Below are 20,188 nucleotides of genomic sequence, written 5' to 3'. Positions count from 1 at the left end.
TATAGCAACATTACTTAAAAGTCCTATTTATTTATGTAAGTATAATATTTATTAGAAATACAACTATTGCACATTAATTCTTTAGTTATAACATTATAAAATCTCTTAGTTATTACTAATTATTGCAAATGTTATTCACTCTCTTTAACATTCTTTAGTTATAAGATTTTGAATTCTCATAGCTATTACATTAATTATTTCTATCTTTCAACTTTTCTTATCGTAATTTTTTACCAATAATTTTTCATATTATTATACAGTCCATGTATATGTGATAACACAGTGTTGTTATTTTTCCTTGGACGAATTATGCTTTATTGAATAAATTGAAAATTATTTACAAGTATATGAACTACATCTTTGTTGGGTGTAAGATAAACAGTTGATTACATATATGATTTCACAGATAGAATATATTCTTTAATTTCAGTTTTTGTTTTTCCTGTAAAAAAAAAAAAGGAAACATTTATCAGTTAACTATGGATAGTCAAATAACTAGCTTTTTTTATTAACACAGACAATTGAGAAGTCAAATATGAGAGTCAACAACAAAGAACGTCATTTATTATATTATAACTTATTAAATAAAAATTAATATACAAAAATTAGTTCTAAAAAATAAAATGTAGTTGTTCTCTTCACATGTTCATATGGCATTTGAACAGTTTAATGTGAAATACACGTGCAAACATATCTGGTTAGATGACAAAAAAAAAATACACAACAAATATTGTCTATAAGGTAATATTATTGAGATACAATCAATTACATGATTGAACCTCAGGAAATTGAAATAAATATATGCATTTAACTAATACAAATTTTCATTGACCATCTTCATAGGTTCGCGTGGATAAAAGATATATATAATGATCCATATTGAACGTTCACAAAAAAATCTGCAATATTATTTTTTGCAAAACTTATTATTCAAATCTTTGCTTAAATAAGCAATACTATTTACTATAACATATATTTTCTGAATTGGAAATCACGTGCAACGCACGTGTCAAAAAACTAGTATATATATATAAGAGAAAATTATAAGAGAATGAGAAAATTATAACTCAATCTTTTTTCATTTAAGCCGTTGATTTTAATTATTGTTCATGTAAGATTTATACTAGATTTAACAAAACTCAGGTTGTCTTGATAATAAGGCCATTAAAAGCAATCGCTTAGGCTTCGTTTTTTTGGGATCCCAAAATATATATATATATATATAACTAAAAAAATAAGGTATTTTTATGAAATTTAGCTTTAGGCGTCCAAATTTGTTGAGATGATCTTGGATAAACTGTTCAATTTACCTCCTATACGTTCTTGATATTCCAGTTTTAACACCACGTTTCTTGAATTATGACCTTTTATAGGCTCATATGATATTTTGGATTTTTTGGTAGATGTTGAATTAGGTTTTGCACCTAACTTACACTTTAAAAGACAAAAGCTAATTCAACGAGAGAACCATATAAGAATTATCTAAGTCTTATATCAGGATTTCATTCATTCATTGATGTGGAACGTTCCATTCATCACCCCTCTCATATTCGAATATGAATATTCTTCATTCGGAATTTTATAATATAATTTGGCACGTGTACATTCATGAACCAGGTGGCATTATTTGATTTTTGAGTGAACATGGTGCAAAAGAGGTTTTAAGCTTTGATGAAAAACAATCTCACATTTTTTTTATACATGAACAAATAAATTTGAATTCTTTCTATATTTAACCTCCCTAAAACTAAAATGACAAAGAAGCTTAATTAATTTTTGTTTCCTATTTTATAGTTTGTCATACTCTTCGTAAATAATAAAATTTCACTTTTTCGACATCAAATTAACCATTTTGGTAATTATTAAAAAAAATGGACACAATTTGTGAATCAGGAAATTAATTAATACTGATATTTAATATGGAATTCTTCTACTACGTACATATCATATTTGATGCCCGGTAACGTATACTATAGTTTTATTGTAAGTGATATGAAAAATAAAATTACATAAATTAACCGATCTCTAGAGGTCGATATTATTACATATAACAAATAAAACAAAACTCAAGAATTCCAATCCCTCAACTCCTAACCATCAATCTTGATTCTTTATTTGATTAAGACTCCATCAAACTTCTGGCAAAAGATGGCAAAATAAAAGCTGCTTTATGAATCTGGAAAGAAAAAAAAATGTTAATTATAAAATTGTATAAGAAGATAATATATATATATATATAAACTAATAATAATAAAAGGGAATTAAAAGAATAAATTGTGAGATATAAAATTATTACATCAGTGTTGTAGAACTTGAGAGGTTCTAATTTTGACTTGACATGAGTTGTATCTTTGTCAATTGGATTCACTGGATTCTTAAAGTCAACTTCTGGTCCCTCAGTAGAGCAAAGCATGTAACCAATTACACCACTATAAAAATAAAAATACAAGAAATATTAGATCGATGTACAATTAAATATCTTTATATCAATATCATCTGTCTGAATATCTTTTGGGGTTGCTACAGCGATATGTTATTATAGAAAATATATTCTCTCCGTCCAAATTTATGTGATATAGTTTGATTGGATAAGAAGTTTAAGAAATATGGTAAGACTTTGAAATGCTTCAAAATATACTTAAAAAAGTAACACCTTGAACCTTTTTTTTGTCATATAAGTGTGATCCTATATTGGTAAAACGTTGATACTTGATAGTGTCGTTAAATATTTTTCAAATATAATAAAGAAATATATCATATTTTTGTACTAACTAATATTCCCTCCGTTTCATATCAGATAAGCATCTTACTAAAAATAATTGTCTTATACTTCCTTCGTTCCTTTTTACTTGTTAGTGTTGACTTGATACACCCATTAAGAAAATAATTATTGATATAAATATTTTATCAAACTGTCCCTATTAAATGAATGATGTTTAATTAGGTCTTGAAAAAAAGGGTAAAACATGAAAGAAAAAAAAAAGTACTCCTTCCATTCCATATTAATTGAATTTTTGAGGTGTTTTACACCCTTTAAGAAAAGTAGATTAAGACATAAATTGAACATAGTTTTCCATTTTTACCCTTATTAATTATTGTCAAACTTATTGAAGTCATCACATTGAAAATCCAAATGAAGAGTAAAATTGGAAGAACACTCTAAAAGTAGTCTTGAAAACTGAACAATTAAGTTAATTTGAAAAATGAAAAATGCCTCGAAAATTCAATTAATATGGAATTGAGGGAGTAATTGTTTTTCTTGAAATGTTAAACTTGACAAGTTAAAAATAAAAAAACTACTTTAGGAATAAGTGACACGTAAAAGTGTACGGAGAGAGTATTATTTAATCATTTACTAAATCAAGATAAAATTAATTAAATTTTTCATATTTTATCCCTACAATTAATATGACATTTTATATGTGAACAATTCCCAATACTAACTTATTTTTGTAGGCATTGACATAAACAAGGGACAAAATAGTAAAGTTAATCAATTTGTCAACGATTTCTTAGCCATCGTGTAAAATAGAAAGTGTCCATTTAATATGGAACTGAGGGAGTAAAAAGAAAAGTATGACACATAAATCAGAATAAATAGAGTGGTATAACATAACCTGAAAATCAATTTTGAAAGAATAGCAGACTATTACAATAAAATTAAGATTGTTATAGAAAAGTCTGACGTTAGATAAACGTAACAAGATAAAAGAGAAAGAAAATACATACGTTGGATATGTTGGAACAGTAGTCCAAGCATAGTTAACAGAACCTTTAAAGACTAGTCGACAATTAGCAATAATTTGTTTAATAATATGCATATGAAGCCATATACTTTCAGCTTGTGTGCATATAACTCCTCCTGGCCTAAGAGCTTTGGCTACTGCCTCAAAAAATGGCCTCTCAAATAAATCTTTTGCTGGACCTGAAAATATGATTTTGAAACAAAACATGAAAATATCGATAAGTTAATGATCAAAAACATATTTAAATTCGTAAATGATAACTTAACTATTCATTGTTTGATTTATCTACCTAAATTGGTCGATATCTATATGTAATTATATTTTAGATGATCTAATATAAATATTTTTTTACATCATTAGTATATAAAAGTTAAAATCATTTTATAACTAGATTATTAACCTTGTTATGGTTTAAAATCATTTTATAACCAGATTATTAACCTTGTTATGGTTTATTTAACATTAATTAATTATGTTTGTATTAAATAAAATAAAGTACCAATAGGATCAGAAGAGTCCACAATAATAGCATCATAATACCCTGCTTGTGCAGCCTTTACAAATGCTGCTCCTGAAAAATAAAATCGAACCAAGAATAAATAAATTAACCAAAAAAAAAAAAAAGAATAAAACAAATGAAAATAAAGTAATACTAAATTATACTGCCTCCTCCGTTTTAATTTATTTTGTCCTACTTTTTTTTAGTCATTTTCATAAATAAAAATGTTCATTTCTTTTTTTGACAGCTCTTTAATTTTAAATTTCATATGACATATTTTAGATCATAAGATTAAAAAATATTTTGATATATTTATCATATCTTTAATCAAATACCACAAATTTCAATTATTTTTTTTACTTTCTTGAGTTGTGTCAAATAAAAAAGGAGAAACTACCTAATTAGACAAATATTCTTACCATATTTACTAATTTTCTCTATAGTTTGAAATAACTACATTTTATATGACTAATTAATAATTTCATACTAAATTTCAAGTCAGATACACCTAGATACATTGTAATAGGAAGAGAGGCAACCGAAAATATGAGTGAGGTGGACGAGATTTGTCTATATATGTATTTGAGATACATGTGAATCACACTAGGTACACATGACTAGATATATGTATCTGCATGTATCTGGTCTGATTCACATGTATATTTCAAATACATAGGAGAGTAACAAGCGAGATGGGAGGGAGGCGAGCAAGATTTGTTTGTGTATCGTAGATATATGTAAATCCATTTGATACAATGTATCTAAAGTAAATTACACCTAATTTTGATACTATGTATCTCGAGATACATATATCTGGACGTATCTAAAAGCACCAAATTCTGATAAGATTCGTAATATCGCAAAGTAGCATGTATCTAAGCAATCATTTTCTAAATTAATGAAATTTTATATACTACCCCGTTAAAAAGTAAAACAATCAAATTGAAATGACGAGAGTAATAGTACACATACCATCGCCGAGAACCAGAGTTACACGAGGATCATTAAAATTAGCAGCAAGGTAGGGGAAAAATTTTCTAGACACCTGTATGAAAAAAAAAAGATTAAATTTTATTTTCCTTTCAAAAATGTTTTTTTCAAGTATTAAAAGAAAAAAAAATCACAAAGAGTAAGATTTTTTTTAAAATTATTTTTACTTACATCGACCACCACGTCATCAATCTCAACAATATCTATTTCTTCTATGGTAGAATAACGAAGCACTTCGAATAATGTAAAACCAATTCCTCCACCAATGATCAACACCTATTAAATGGAATCAAACAATATAAATATAAAAAATATATATATAATAATTATTAAAAAATAAGATAAAATAAACTAAAACGAACAGAGTAAATAAAAACCTTTTTGGGAGTTGGGATTGAACCAAGTGGTAGATGAACAATCATTTCAGTATATGGAAATCCACCATTTTCTGTGTGTTGAATTGCTCCATCCAATGTTAGAACTTTACCATAAGTTGCTGACTGTACACATATTACAATATATAAATAAAAAGTAATTTAATTTACAAATAATAGAGTATTATATATGTTACATATGACATAAAATATATATAGAGATATTTATCAAATATTTATAACATAAGGTTGATTAAATATTACCTCAAATAACATGACATCTTGGTAATCAGACTTCCCTTGAAATAGCAACTTCTCAATTTTTACTGAGAATGCTTCACCTACAAAATTTGATAATGTATGTGAATTAGAATAAGGTGATATGCGTCACACTATTAAAATAAAGTTTTTTTTTTATATTGCGAATGAGTGGAAAATTTATGTTATAAAATATAATTTTTTTTTTCATTTTTCATTAAATTAGCTCGTTGAAAAAAGTATGATGAGAAATAGATTCTCATTGAAATAGTGAGAGGTTTTCTAATTATTTCGTATGAAAACATTACTATTTTTTCTTTTTTTTAATTGATTCAATCAAAATATCTATGAAAATAATCACTAATATTTTTTTACTGGAAAATCTCTTAGTGATTTTTTTTAGTAGTGTCACTATTAGAGCACTAGATAAATTTTGAACTAGATTCATTTGTATCAAACACACTCTTAATTTTTTTTAATGGCATAATACATAAAATGTGCCCTTTAAGTTGGTTTCAATTGACTGGCATCCATGTCCTCCAACATTGGGTATGCACAAGTAGATACTTAAACTATCCAAAAGTTGAGCAAGTAGACACATACGTCCTATGTGGCATCTTACATGCATGACAATTCATGTCCTACATGGCTACCTACGTGTATTATGCCACATAGAACACCTATATCTACTTATTCAACTTTTGAATAGTTTAACTACATGTTTGTGTAGACTCAAAGTTGTAGGGCATAGATATATTTTTTGCTTACGTTACTTTCGTCACTAAAAATTAAGAAAGACACTCACATGTTTAAAATTTCAAACCAAATATTTTCTTTCATATCAAATACGCCCTTAATTTTTTTAATTAATACCAACCTGGCCATAACGCGCTAAACTCTGAAAACCAACCAGGCTTAATAGAGTTGGAGTTTCCCAATAATAGCTTATTGCCATTGTCATGAATTGTTCCGCCGTTTCGGTGATCGGACTTGCCATTATTGTGGTGGCCGTTGGTGGTGATTGTGATGGCAGAGCCATTTGTGTGAGTAGATATGACTTCCATATTAATTGGAGAATAGAAAGTATGTAATATTATGTTTGGGAGAAAGTAAATATTGTTGTATACTACCTCAAGGTTTCGATGTATTTATAGCAAGTGTTTTGGACATGAAGGAATGGAGATAATATATTAATATATACAACGTGATTATATTGAATCATTGCAGAGGGATTTTTTGGATTTAAAATATATAATGTTGTCTGAGTTCAATTATTTGTACAAAAAGATTTTTTGACCTAGGAGCAAACTCCCACCCCAATATGGAATCCAACCAGGACCAGGCTCCCAATCCCAACTCGAGACCCAATACTAAATTGGGACCCAACTTTCAACCCCAATTTAGGACCAAAATCTCCGCCCTGAGACTCGACTCTTGACCCTGACCCTAAATCAAAATCCTAGGCCTGACGCGGACTTGAATTATAATGTTGACCCAAGATTTAGTATCCCCAACTCCAACACAAGACTCTCGACCCCGTTACTCAACTACTAACCCAGACCCAACTTCGATCCCCATGCGACACCGAACCCGACCCTAAATCAGGACCAATCTCTCAACCTTGATCTTGACTTGAGACTTGACTTTTGACCTAGACCTAACCTAGGATACGACACCTACCCTAACTTGGGACCTGATTTCCCACCCCAACACTAATTTGAGACCCGATTCCAGATCTTAATCTTATCCCGAGACCTAACTCTCGACCTAGACTCGAGACCCAACCTTGATCTTGACCACTCGACGTGACTCCTAACCCTGACCTAGTATTTGTCTCCTAACCCCAACTTGAAACCCCACCCAATCCCCGCCATTACTAAGGACACCCAACTCTCGATCCTAATCCCAATCAGAAATCTGAATTTGGACCCTAATCTTGATCTAGGAACCGACTCCGGACCCATACCTAGGAACAGGGGCGGACCTACATATTAAGTTGTGGGTGCTCTAACACCCATTGACCCAGACATAAAGTGTATATAGATATACAGAAATACCAAGAAAATGGATATAAAAAGCTAGTTTAGGGTGGGCATGGTATGATATATACTGAATTACCATATCATACCTAAATTTTAATATCGCGATTTTGATATTATGGTATTTGGTATGGTATATGGTATACATTTAAATTTTTTTGGTATTCGGTACGATATTTGGTATTTAGAAATAACATACTGAAATACCGAATACCATACTGAAGTATATAGTTACATAAATAACATATATATATATATATTATTATTATTATTATTATTATTATTATTATTATTATTATTATTAAAATACTAACAAATATGCAACCTTGTATTAGTATAAACTAATTGTTTAGAAGTTGAAACTTTGACTACTCTATTTTGATTGAAATGTATTTGAAATTGTAATTGATTAACAAAATGAGTTGTTTGTACTTTATTTTGCATATTGATTCCTACATGTGTAATGTGTTAGTCTGATACAATTGAAGCCTTTTTTTAATGAGCAACTTTCACATATATCAAACATAAAAATCATATTTGTATGTTATAGCTATAGTTTGCATAATTGTGCTCTATAGCAAATTTTATGTTTGCTATGAAGCTTTTGATTTGTATAATTCGCTACAAACATCCAATTTTATACAAATTGTTCAATTTTGTATAAAATCATTTATACATTGTAATTTGTATATATAAGATCTGTATTTGTATAATTATAAGTGTATAGGACGAAAATATATGTATTTATATTTGTATATACACTTTTCTCTCGCTTTATACAAACACAAACGAATTTTATACATTTTACCGAATTATATAAAATGACTAATTGTATACCGAAAATGGCTAATTGCATACCGAATCATATGGCAAAAAAATGGAATGTTTTTTGCTAATTACAATTAAAATAAACTATGACTATAGCATTTAGTTTGAATTAGTAGTTTGCTATTTCATACAATTTTCCCTTTTTTTAATTGTCGAAGTCATAATACTCTATTATACGAGTATATAATAGTTGAAGTTAAGAAAATTATGGTTACCGATTTACCATATCGTAAAATATCTAAACGAAACTTCAATATACTGAACCATACCAAATTAAATTGGTATGCTAATGATTTAATGTTTAAAAAATTGAATACCGAAATTACGTTATCGAAACTTTCAAATATTGTACCGTACCATACCATGTCCACCCCTAGAGCTAGTGAGCACCCACAACATATCAGTCTAGTTAAGAGTGGGTGCTGAAGGCCTAAAGTTTCCGCGCGTGAGGGATCGAATCCCCCTTAGAGCAAAGGTTGTTTTCTTAAGCACCCACTATCACAAAAAATTGGATCCGTCACTACCTAGGAACATGACCCCAAGCCGACCCCAACTCAAGTCAAGGTTGGGTCCTGCTCGGGTTTGGAACTCTTTTCAAGTTTTAAAATTTGAATAAGTTCCCAAATTGGGATCAGGGACAGGGTTATGTCTCAGGTCAAGTCACGTTTCGTGTTTGGGATCGAGATAGGGATTTGAGTATATGTTAAATGTTAAAGGATGGATCTGGTTTCATACTATTTGTCTAAATTATATCTAAATGCTTTAAGATAATATATTTTTTTTACTAATCAAACACTAATAAATTATAAATGAAATAATTACTTATTTGTTTTCGTAACAAGGGTGTCGCTCCCCTATTTTTCTTGCCATAAGTTGACAAAGAGAGGTGGTGTAATTAATCATGCAAAAATTATTGTTATCTTTCTTAGTATGGACTATGGACCTTATATTCTGAGAATATTTTAGGGGAAGTAAGCAAATACTCCATAAAAACAGATAATTACAAATATATATCCCTTTATATTCATATCTCACTAAAGAGTATATATATATACTCTTATAGTATTATTGACTAATGAGTAACTTTTGAACAAAAACCTTAATGATACTAAAACAATATACATATATTCTTACAATATCATTGACTAATGAGTAATTTTTGAACAAGAAACATTGATAATACCAATATAGTATATATATTGATTTGGTATCAGTTAAGCGAAATTATTAGCCTTAATAATACCAATACAATATATGATACTAATTTTGTATCAGTTAAGCGAAAACTATCAGCCTTAACGAATTGGGGGTATGTGCTGCAATTATTTATGAGAGAACATATATTTCAGAAATTACTTTGGGCTTAGATATGAATTTGTAATTGTTCTGAGTTTTATGGTCCATCTAGATAGTTTTTCCAATATTTTATGGAAAAATGGGCCAAGATTACTACTCTTATGTAATCTTTGTCTCCTATTTAAAATATAGATTAATTAGTCTAATCTAATAACTCAAAGATTAGATTTAATTAATTATTATAAATAATAAGAAGAAAGAAAAAGCAGCTAACATAAATATAATATAGTGTATTCTTTTTTCGTTTGTTAGCTTCCTCCAGTGTAGACTGTCCCCTCATTATTGTTCTCAAATCTCAAGATTTCAAATATGCCAAATATACATGCATATACTTTATAATTAAGTGGACAGAATGACATACTATATGATTAATACTTATATTATTTTTATTATCTATGTCTTCTAGCTCAAATTCGTGCCACAATCTAAATTTAGTGGGTCGTGACTGACACCTAATGTCTAATACCACTAACATTGGATGGTTGTTTCATGTTGTTTCATTATGTATCATATTATATTATGTTGTATTGTATTGTACTATATTATTTTAATGAATGCAGTGTTAAGATAAATTGTATCATTTTTCGTCATTACATAATGTCGCATATCCATAATTTGAATGATAAACCTACCAGAAAAGTAGGGTATGAGGTAGAAATATTATAAAAGTAGAGTAAAAGATGAAATACAATTATTAAATAATAAATAAAGATAAAATGAGGAGACAATATTAAGGTAACGGCTCGATCACACTAAATCGGTCGTTCGATAAAATGAGTCTTTCCATCGTCACCTAACGATGAATTTAAACGATACGATACAATAAAATTTAAGTAACGATCAAAATAAACATTGAATTATCTAATAAAATGGGTAACAACCATCCAAACAAGGTGTAAGCAAATCATATAGTAATTTATATCATAATCTCTTAACTATATTTCGAATATTCATGCAAGTTGCAACCAAAATTAAATAAATGCACAACAAATCATTATATAAATAGTTGGGCTGTAGCCAAAATATACTACTCCAAAATTATGATCTTATGCACTATAGAAAGTAATGACATGCATATATTTAAGTATCTAATAAGTTAACTATGAATCCAAAAAAAGTGTTGATTAATTATTAAATAAAATAAAATTAATATATCTCTCAAATAAATCCAATTCTAGCTCAAAACATACCATCTAAACCATAGAACATCTAAAAAATTACATAAATTTATTGTCAGGTACCCCCCCCCCCCCAATAAAAAAGGAAAATAATAAATAAATTTATGATAGCCTACTTCAATGAAAGAAGAAAGTTAATTTTTTAAGATAGTCGAAAAAATTATTTTTCAAAAAAAATTACAATTATTTAACATTTCCGAGAGCAATTTCAATACATAATCGGAGTTGGCAGATTACTTGCATCGGAAAATCTACATTTATTTTATTACGGAATTTATTTCTTTCAAAAATCTTTCTATTATCTCTCCACTCTATTCCATTCATCGATTATATTACGTTATGATGGAAACGGTAAAAGGATTTAGGTAATTTTTTCATTCAACTGATAAGAGGTTTAAATGTTTTGCATATCTCCAATTGAAACTCTAGAGTTATTCCTTATGATTGCAAAAACATTTTCATAGGCTGGAATATTTGTAAAATTATTCTTTTCGGACTTGGTTTTTGAAAGGTTTCAATCTTTTGGGTGGATAAAGATAGCGAAGAGAATTTTTCAAGACAAGATAAATAAAACTATTCAGGAATAGATCTAAAAGCTCTGATACCATGTGGAATAACATAGTTGATGTTGGATTTTAAAGGTGTGAACAAGAAATGAAGGGTTGTGACCTTTAAGAAAGGTTGTATCTTTTCTAAAGGGTTGTGACCATTTGAAAGGTTGCACCTTTTTCCAAAGTGTTGTGACCTTTCTGAAAGGTTGTCTTCTTTCCAAAGAGTTGTGACATTTACCCATTGTTGGCTATAAATAGAGAGACTTTATCTCATTTTTTTGGATTGAATTCTTCCTTTCTTCTGCATACATTTCTTACAAAACAAAATCGATCGATCGTGTCTGTATGTGTGATTCGTTGCTGTCATTTTGAGTTCGTTAAAATTATTGAAGTTTGAGGTACCACTACTTCTTTAACGGTTAATCCGTTTTATCTTGGGAGGAATTATCTGCAACCTCAGGTACTTGAGGGAATTAAATTTCTTAAGGACACACAATGAGTTATGTGGACTCGGATAGTTCTTTTCTTTTTCTTTTCATCTTTTATTATTTTTGGTTTGATAATTTGAATACATGAGATAACAAGCTTAAGAAATTTAAATTATTGGTATTTTCTGTGGTAAGGAAATTACTTCTATTTTCTATGTTCTTTTTATTGGGAAAAACAAGATGAAAAAGAGAATTATTTTATCATATGATACAAGAGATTTGGGATGAATTAGTACTACTTTAATATGTTCGAGTATATTTTCTGTAGTATGCTTTCCTTAGATGGGTAAGATTATTTTTATTTTCTTCCCAAGTGCATTGAAGCAATTCACCCCTTCAGTTTTCTTTTCAATAAGAAAGGTTATTCTATGCATAAATGTTAAGATATGCACTTTAATTTTTTCCATATATTCTTGGTTTTATATAACTATGAGAAGAAGTAAATGAACAGATGTTGTCTCCTAACAATATTTGAACATGAGTTTAGTTTCTCATTGAAATTCATTGTCTTCTAAGGAAAATTAGAATATGATGGAAATTAGGAAAGAAAGAAAAAAAAATAGCAAGAAAAGTGACTTGCATGGAATCATTGCTGACAGATAGAATATGATTCAATGAGAGTAAAAATCAGGTTCTATCTTTATTTCCCTTGATTATTATTTTTCTATCCTTTATAAGTTATGAGATTTATTTCATAAATGTTAGGATAGATGGTCATTATGTCATGGTTTCAGAATACATTTTTATTATCATTAATATGTATTCTGTTTAGAGGAGGAAAAAAACCTTTTGTAGTTTTCTACTCCATGTGAAATTTTATTGTGTCTGACTTTTGGAGACTAAAATCTTTTGATATTGTACTCCTTTGGTTTGAATAATATAAGAACTTTACGGACAAATCAGATTGTGCACTAGTTTGAAGAATATAGAAACTTCACCAATTTGTTAAATACTCTGTTTGAATGAATGTTCTGACTTGAAGAGTACAAAATCTTCGTCAGAAATGTTAAGGCTAAATGATTAGAAAAAGATAAAATCTTCATCATTAGCTAGAAACAGTGTTGTATTTGAGATTTCTAGAGATTAAAACCTTTTTGGTTTGCTACTCTGTCTGAATGTCAAACTGAATCGAAGAATATAAAAACTTCATCAGAATTCAAGGTTCATTCGGTTAACGATTAGAAGAATATAAAAACTTCATCGTTAAATTAGAAACAAGTTGTATAAAAATTAATTTTTTATTGTTAGTATTCTAAATACTAAATGGTTTGTCTAATTGTGATAGAAAGGGAAAAAAAAATACTAGTGACATAAAATTAGTGATTTTTGTGCTTGTACTAGGTGTTTCTATGGATTAAATCTCCAAAAGAAGGCTTCGTGTTGCCAATGTTTGTTTTGATGGTATACAATTTGAAAGCATGGGAAAAAATATGTGGAAAATAATTTCAAATACTTGAAAACTATTTTTTGAGAACATATTTAAAATGAGAGGGGTTCTTTACTTGTGATAAAGAAAAATTAGACTTACTATCTAATTTAAATTTCAAAGTACAAGATATGAAATTTAATGACGTTCTGGTATTATGTTAGACCCACAAAATTATTGGAGTACATTTGATATTGTGGTCGTTGAGTCTCTGTTTACTAGTATATGATATGACTAGTATAAAATCACAAAATTATATTACTCGTTCAAAAGAATTGTATTCTTTGATGAAATAGTGTCACTTAAAATATTGTGAATTTTCATGAAAAGATATGTCTATTTGTACAGACATGAACATTGGTGAAAAGTGATTTGTTATGTTTGTGCTGTAAAACAAACATTTGGGTCATATTGCCCTTATTGGACTGATGAGACTATGATTATGGGTAATTCTATAACAAATTGAATGTTATGAAAATGTCCTTCTGCAAAGGACATCTGGCAAGGTGCTGACTCTAAAACAATGTTTGTATTTGACAAAGTTATAAAAAGTAAAGAACAAAATATTTATAGGAAAAAGTTATGTAACGACCCGGAAATCTAGTAGGTGAAACTAGAGCCTAATGAATTAGTTTTTGAGTTTGATATAGGGTTTGAAGTTGTGAAATATCTTTCCGATCTTAGGTTGAGGAGTTTAGGGGTTAAACGTCAAGGTACGACTCCCCAAGGACCAACCAAGGGTCCTTGAGGGGGACCCTAAAGTCTAACCCCAAAGCTGTCAAAAAAGTTGTGACCCAGGGATGGGACCTACGCCTCGTAGGTCCATCCACACCCCTTGGATGGCTTCCGTGGGTCAAGGCCCAAAATGGTGACCCTCATACCCAAACCACGGACCAGCAAGACGGGGCGTCACCCCACCTACGGTCCGTAGGTCATGGGTCGTAGGTCACCACTGGTTTGCTGTCAAGTTTCGACCAAGGTAAGGGCAAGGTGGTAAATTCCTTTTTAGGTGAGTTAAGTTAGAGGACGGTTATTATTGATTAACTAAAGTATTTTAAGGCTTTTAAAAGTATTAAAACACCTTTTCTTATTCATTATTTCCAAACACAAATTAGAAACTACCTTTCCTCTCCAAATATTCTCTCTCTAGAAACCACCATTGGAGAAGAAGGAGCCAAGCTTTGAAGCTCAAGATCTCACCATTCTCACCCAATTTTCATGGAGTTTCTTACATAAAGGTATGGTAGTATTCATCCTTGATTAAGTTTCATTCAAGGAGCCCCTTCAAAGATGATTTCAAGTTTTCAAAATCCCCCAAAAACCTAGGGTTTTCAATCTATGCATGGGTTCAATTCCAAAATATTTTCAAAGGTTTTTATATGATGAATTATGAATGGATTGTTTAATTAATGATGAATTATGGTGAATTTCCTCTATGAACCCATGTTTCCCCAAAATCCTAAGTTGTGAATTGTGATTGATAATTGATTAATCATGAAAGTATGTTGAATTGTTTATGTTTGTATTGGATTAGTTATCGAATCATGTTAACTTCCTTATCTAATGTACTATTCTAGATGTTTGGGTTGAGATTGATTCATAGCCTTGAAGGGCAATTTCACGAAGGATTTATGTATGATTATGATGTGAAGTATATGTGTGTGATCTCAATGAAAGTATTATGATCATGTTTAGAATGCAATTGTGTTATTATTGAAAGCATATTCTCAATTAACACTCATGAATGATGATGATAGAATGTGAAGGATTTCTATAATGTGATGTTACATCTTGAATTGGTAGGCTTAGGACATCATCTTCTTGTAAAAATGAAAGTAATGTGGATTGATGTATCTTGAATTGGTAGGCTTAAGGCACCCTTTTCTTGTATTGATGAATGTGACCTTGAGTGTTGTATCTTGAATTGGTAGGCTTAGGCATCATCTTCTTGTGTAATGAATGTGACTTGACTTAATGAACATGGAATCGGTAGACCTAATGTTGGTAGCCCTTTCATAAATGACTAATAAAGTATTGTAAGGCTTTGCCTTGAATCGGTAGACCTAATGTTGGTAGCCCTTTCCTAAATGAATGATGAAGTATTTTAGGCTATGACTTGAACCGGTAGACCTAATGGTGGTAGCCCTTCATTATGAGTCTAGAAACTAATGTGATGATAAACCTTGATTCGGTAGACCTAATGGTGGTAGCCCTTTCATGTGTGAAATGATGAATCTTGATTCGGTAGACCTAATGGTGGTGGCCCTTCTTGGATTCAATGAGCTATCCTTATAATGTATCTTGAATCGGTAGACCTTATGGTTACAATAATGTCAATGAAAATGAACTACTCTGTGGGAATTGAGGCTAAGTACCGAGTGGATATGGTAAGATGAAAGTTCTCCCTACGTTAGGCCGGATTTCAATGAACATATTTCTTATCCCATAACTATGTGCCCATATAGGGTATTAGCTAGTGGATCCACCTAAGCTAAAATGTACCTAGTTCTACCTTAGTCAAGTAGGACACCTTCCTTCAGTGTGGGGTCATCTATGACACCAGATTTCATGGTTTTCTCTCATGGTCTATGTCGGTTAATGTTTATTCCCATCATGTGAGATGTGCACTATGGTTGCTTGAGAGGTTCTATGAAGTGTGGGTGGTAGTATCAGATGCCATCCATGCATTGCACGAATAGGCTTTGAGAGGGCTATAGTGAGTTCTCTAATTTCTTAATGACTAATGAATAAATGTGCTCATAAAGAAGCTAATGAAGAATGTTGACTTATATGCTTAATGTAATGATGCATGCTTTACTTGGATGGTATTATGAGTTACTTTCCTTGTCATGACTTATGAAATATTTATGTTCCTTATGTATGAGTTTTGTCTAAAGGTGAAAAAGAAGAATGGTAAGTTCACTTTTGGTGGCCTTAATGTGGTACTTAGTGTGGATTAGTGGTATGAGACGCTATTCATACATTGCACAAAGTATAGCTTGGGGTTACTTAAGGTGAAGACTTTAATGTGATGAAATGGCTTATACGTTGATTATGTTCTAAAGTGATAAAATGCCTTGTATGTTGATTATACTTGTATCTTATGCCTCTTATACTTATGTTCATGAAGTTTTCTCAAAATTGGCATAAAGCATGACTTTCAAATAAAATGTCCGTTTTAAGCATGATTTTTGCATGGTTATCATACTTAGTACATTAAATGTGTTAACCCATATTTCTTCTATTCTTCTACAAAGTGTAGGTTCCGGCAAATGAGTTGAGTTCTTCTAGTTGAAGCTTGGATTGAGTTCTTCCAAGACTTGTGGTAGGCCCTCATGGATTCGAGGACAAGTAATTTTGATGTTTCATGTCTTTCATTGTAATAGACTTTTTTTAGACTTTCTATTGTAAAGGGTCGTGACCCTACTTTTGATTTGAAGATTGTTTTTAGATGGCCATGTGAGACTAGTAGACTTCCGTTGTTTTAAATGATGTTTTCGATGGTATGGATTAAAAGAGTTTTAAATTCCGTACTATTTCGATTATCTTATGTGATGACATGCTATGAGGCTTGTATGAGACTTTTCGGAGTCTTGTACACCGTGTCACTTCCGGGGTATAGGCTCGGGTCGTGACAAGTTACCTCACAGAAGGTCTTTTCAAACCCATTATTTATGTTTGTTCTTACTTAATTGAATCAAATTGTTTGTGACATGAATGCTTAGGACATGTGTCACGACCCAGACCGGCGTGATTGACACCCGCACTAACCATCCGGTGGGAGAATCACTACTACACCTAAACTAAGCAACTAAAACGATACTAAGGCAATTAAGTTACGGAAGCAAGTTAATTAACTAACAAATGCGAAAATTTAATACCTAGAACCTGAAAGTCAATGTACCAAACATCTAAACAAATGATCCAAGTCTAAACAAGAAAGGATATCCCCCAACTAATGAACTAATCAACTAACTAGAACAAATATTTATGTTCGAAAATGATAGATATAGACGAAAGAGAATCCCATGGCAGCCCGGAAGAATTGGCTCACCCTTGAATTCAAAGCGCCGATCATTAATCATCTAAGCGAGGTCTGTCAATAGTCACGTGAAGATGTCTTGTACTCAACAAAAACAAGAGCAAGTGCAGAATCAGTACACAACCACAGTGTACTGGTAGGATTACACGGCTATCCCACTAGTTCAACATAAACAAGTCAAACAACATTATAATCACATGCATATATATCAACATATATGATATTATCAACATGATCATCAATAAACATTTATCACAAATAATTGGTCCTTTAACGAAACCCAAACCCAAACAGTTAGCATGTCGGAACATGGAAATCGATCCCATATTTATGCCGGAACGTGGTAACAAATTCCATTTTTATGCCAAAACGTGGCAATCCGATCCAAGTTAGTTATGTTGGAACGTGGCAATCCGATCCCATTCACATACCATAACCACAAACACAAGTACATCATCAAGATCATACATTTAAGTCATGATTTCATGGCAAGCAATGATATTTCATCTATCTCATTTACAACAAGTGTGATCAACATTGCAACATGCATACATGAACAAGTATCATAATGAAGCAAGAACAAGCATACATCACACAATAATAAAATCACAACCATCACCTACCTCGAAACAAGCTTGAAACCCTAAGAAACTTGATCCTTTCCTTTTCGGATTCGTTCTGATTGTTCTTGGTCTACAAACAATCACAATAACAAGGGAATCAACAAACAATCGCTAATTACCCGAATTACTAACAATTCTATGAACCTTAGATCAAACCCATGATCCTAATTGCCCAAATTAGGGTTGTTTCCACCATAAAATCTATAACAAAACGCTCCGCAATCAATATTCACCCATTTTATTACGTTCTACGGATCGAAAATGGATTCGGGGAGTTAGAAACTTATATTTATCCTCAAGAATGGTGAAAAATGACTAGAAATCGCATGGGGTTCGTTCCTTAGCTCTAAAAGTCAAAAAGTGCCAAATAAGGTCTTTAAGGGTTTGTTAACGACATTAAGTCGCGTCTGGCCCGTCACAGCGACCCTCATCCCGCTATAGTGGCGGCGCCAGAGCGACATCAAGTCCCGCCAAAGCGACATTTTTGAACTAGTGAGCTATTCATCCTTTTCTACAATTTTTAAATCCCGTCGTACCGGCCACAACGCCTCACATCCCGTTGTAGCGGCCCCACCAGAGCGGCCAGACTCCCGCCAAAACGACACAAACGGAACCAGAGAGTCAACTGAAGAAATTCCAAAATTCCATTTCACTACACACCTCTAACCCACGACGATCAGAAAATACCCATCACGCTAAGATCGATTCCGGGAAATCTACTCGCCCGAATTCAATTCCGTAAAGTCGTACGGATTCCTTAACAAGTTATCTAACTACTCATGCAATCAAAACTATAATTACTCCACCCGATTGTTACCAGATTTCCCAACACCTCAGGGACTCCGATTTCATCCAAATCTGGACAAGGTTGGGAAAATTCAAGTACTACGAAAAAGTTTTTCCGGCCCCAATTTTTCCGCCGTTGGCATTTCTATAACAACGGAACCCAGTCGTTACAATAGATACCAATTTACCCATCACCCGTCCTTGAGTGACAAAACTTAGGGAAAGTAGTCTAAGGAAAGAATGAAGCAGTACCTGATTCAATGAACAAGTCTCGCATGTCCCTCTCGATTTCCCAAGTAGCTTCTTCAACTGGATGATGCTTCCATTGAACTTTTACGAACTTAATCTCCTTGGTCCTCAACTTACGCACATCACGATCAAGAATAACAATCAGTTCCTCCTCATATTGGAGGTCTTTGTCTAGCAAAATTGAGTCCCACTTAATGATATAATCTTCGTCACCTTGATATCTCTTCAACATAAACAAATGAAATACCGGATGAACACCAGATAGATTAGGGGGTAGAGCCAATCTATACGCCACCGACCCTACACATTCAAGAACCTCAAATGGACCAATGTATCTAGGACTTAACTTACCCTTCTTGCCAAATCTCATCACCCCTTTCTTGGGTGATACCTTAAGATGAACGTTCTCACCAGTCTGAAATTCCATGTCTCTTACTTTATGATCCGTATACTTCTTCTGTCTACTCTGGGCTGCTAGAAGTTTAGCTTGAATACTCCTCACCTTATCTTGAGCATCCTTTACTAAATCAACTCCCAAAGGTTTCACATCTCCAACCTCAAACCAACCTATGAGTGATCTACAACCCCTCTCATTTAATGCCTCAAATGGTGCAATATCAATGCTGGAGAGATAACTATTGTTATAAGAGAACTCACACAAAGGTATGAATTTATCCCAATGCCCTCTAAAATCAATCACACATGCTCTCAACATGTCTTCCAATACTTGAATAGTCCTCTCAGATTGTCCATCC

General features: G+C 31.4%; 1 protein-coding gene across 1 annotated transcript; it reads right to left on the bottom strand.

The window, feature by feature from the left end:
• Positions 1 to 1,881: 1,881 nt before the first annotated feature.
• On the bottom strand, positions 1,882 to 6,982 carry LOC125842569 (putrescine N-methyltransferase 2). Its single transcript, XM_049521879.1, has 9 exons — positions 6,745 to 6,982; positions 5,874 to 5,950; positions 5,613 to 5,735; positions 5,407 to 5,511; positions 5,218 to 5,290; positions 4,246 to 4,317; positions 3,730 to 3,925; positions 2,297 to 2,429; positions 1,882 to 2,176 (listed from the first exon to the last, which is right to left on the bottom strand). Exons 1-9 carry the CDS (start codon positions 6,929 to 6,931, stop codon positions 2,120 to 2,122), a joined length of 1,023 nt encoding a protein of 340 aa, XP_049377836.1. The 5' UTR covers positions 6,932 to 6,982; the 3' UTR covers positions 1,882 to 2,119.
• Between the last annotated feature and the right edge of the window lie 13,206 nt (positions 6,983 to 20,188).

Source organism: Solanum stenotomum, chromosome 10 (genome assembly GCF_019186545.1).
Source record: "Solanum stenotomum isolate F172 chromosome 10, ASM1918654v1, whole genome shotgun sequence".
Taxonomy (NCBI): Eukaryota; Viridiplantae; Streptophyta; class Magnoliopsida; order Solanales; family Solanaceae; genus Solanum; species Solanum stenotomum.
The sequence above is the reverse complement of the archived record's forward strand: the minus strand, read 5'-3'. Positions and strand labels throughout refer to the sequence as shown.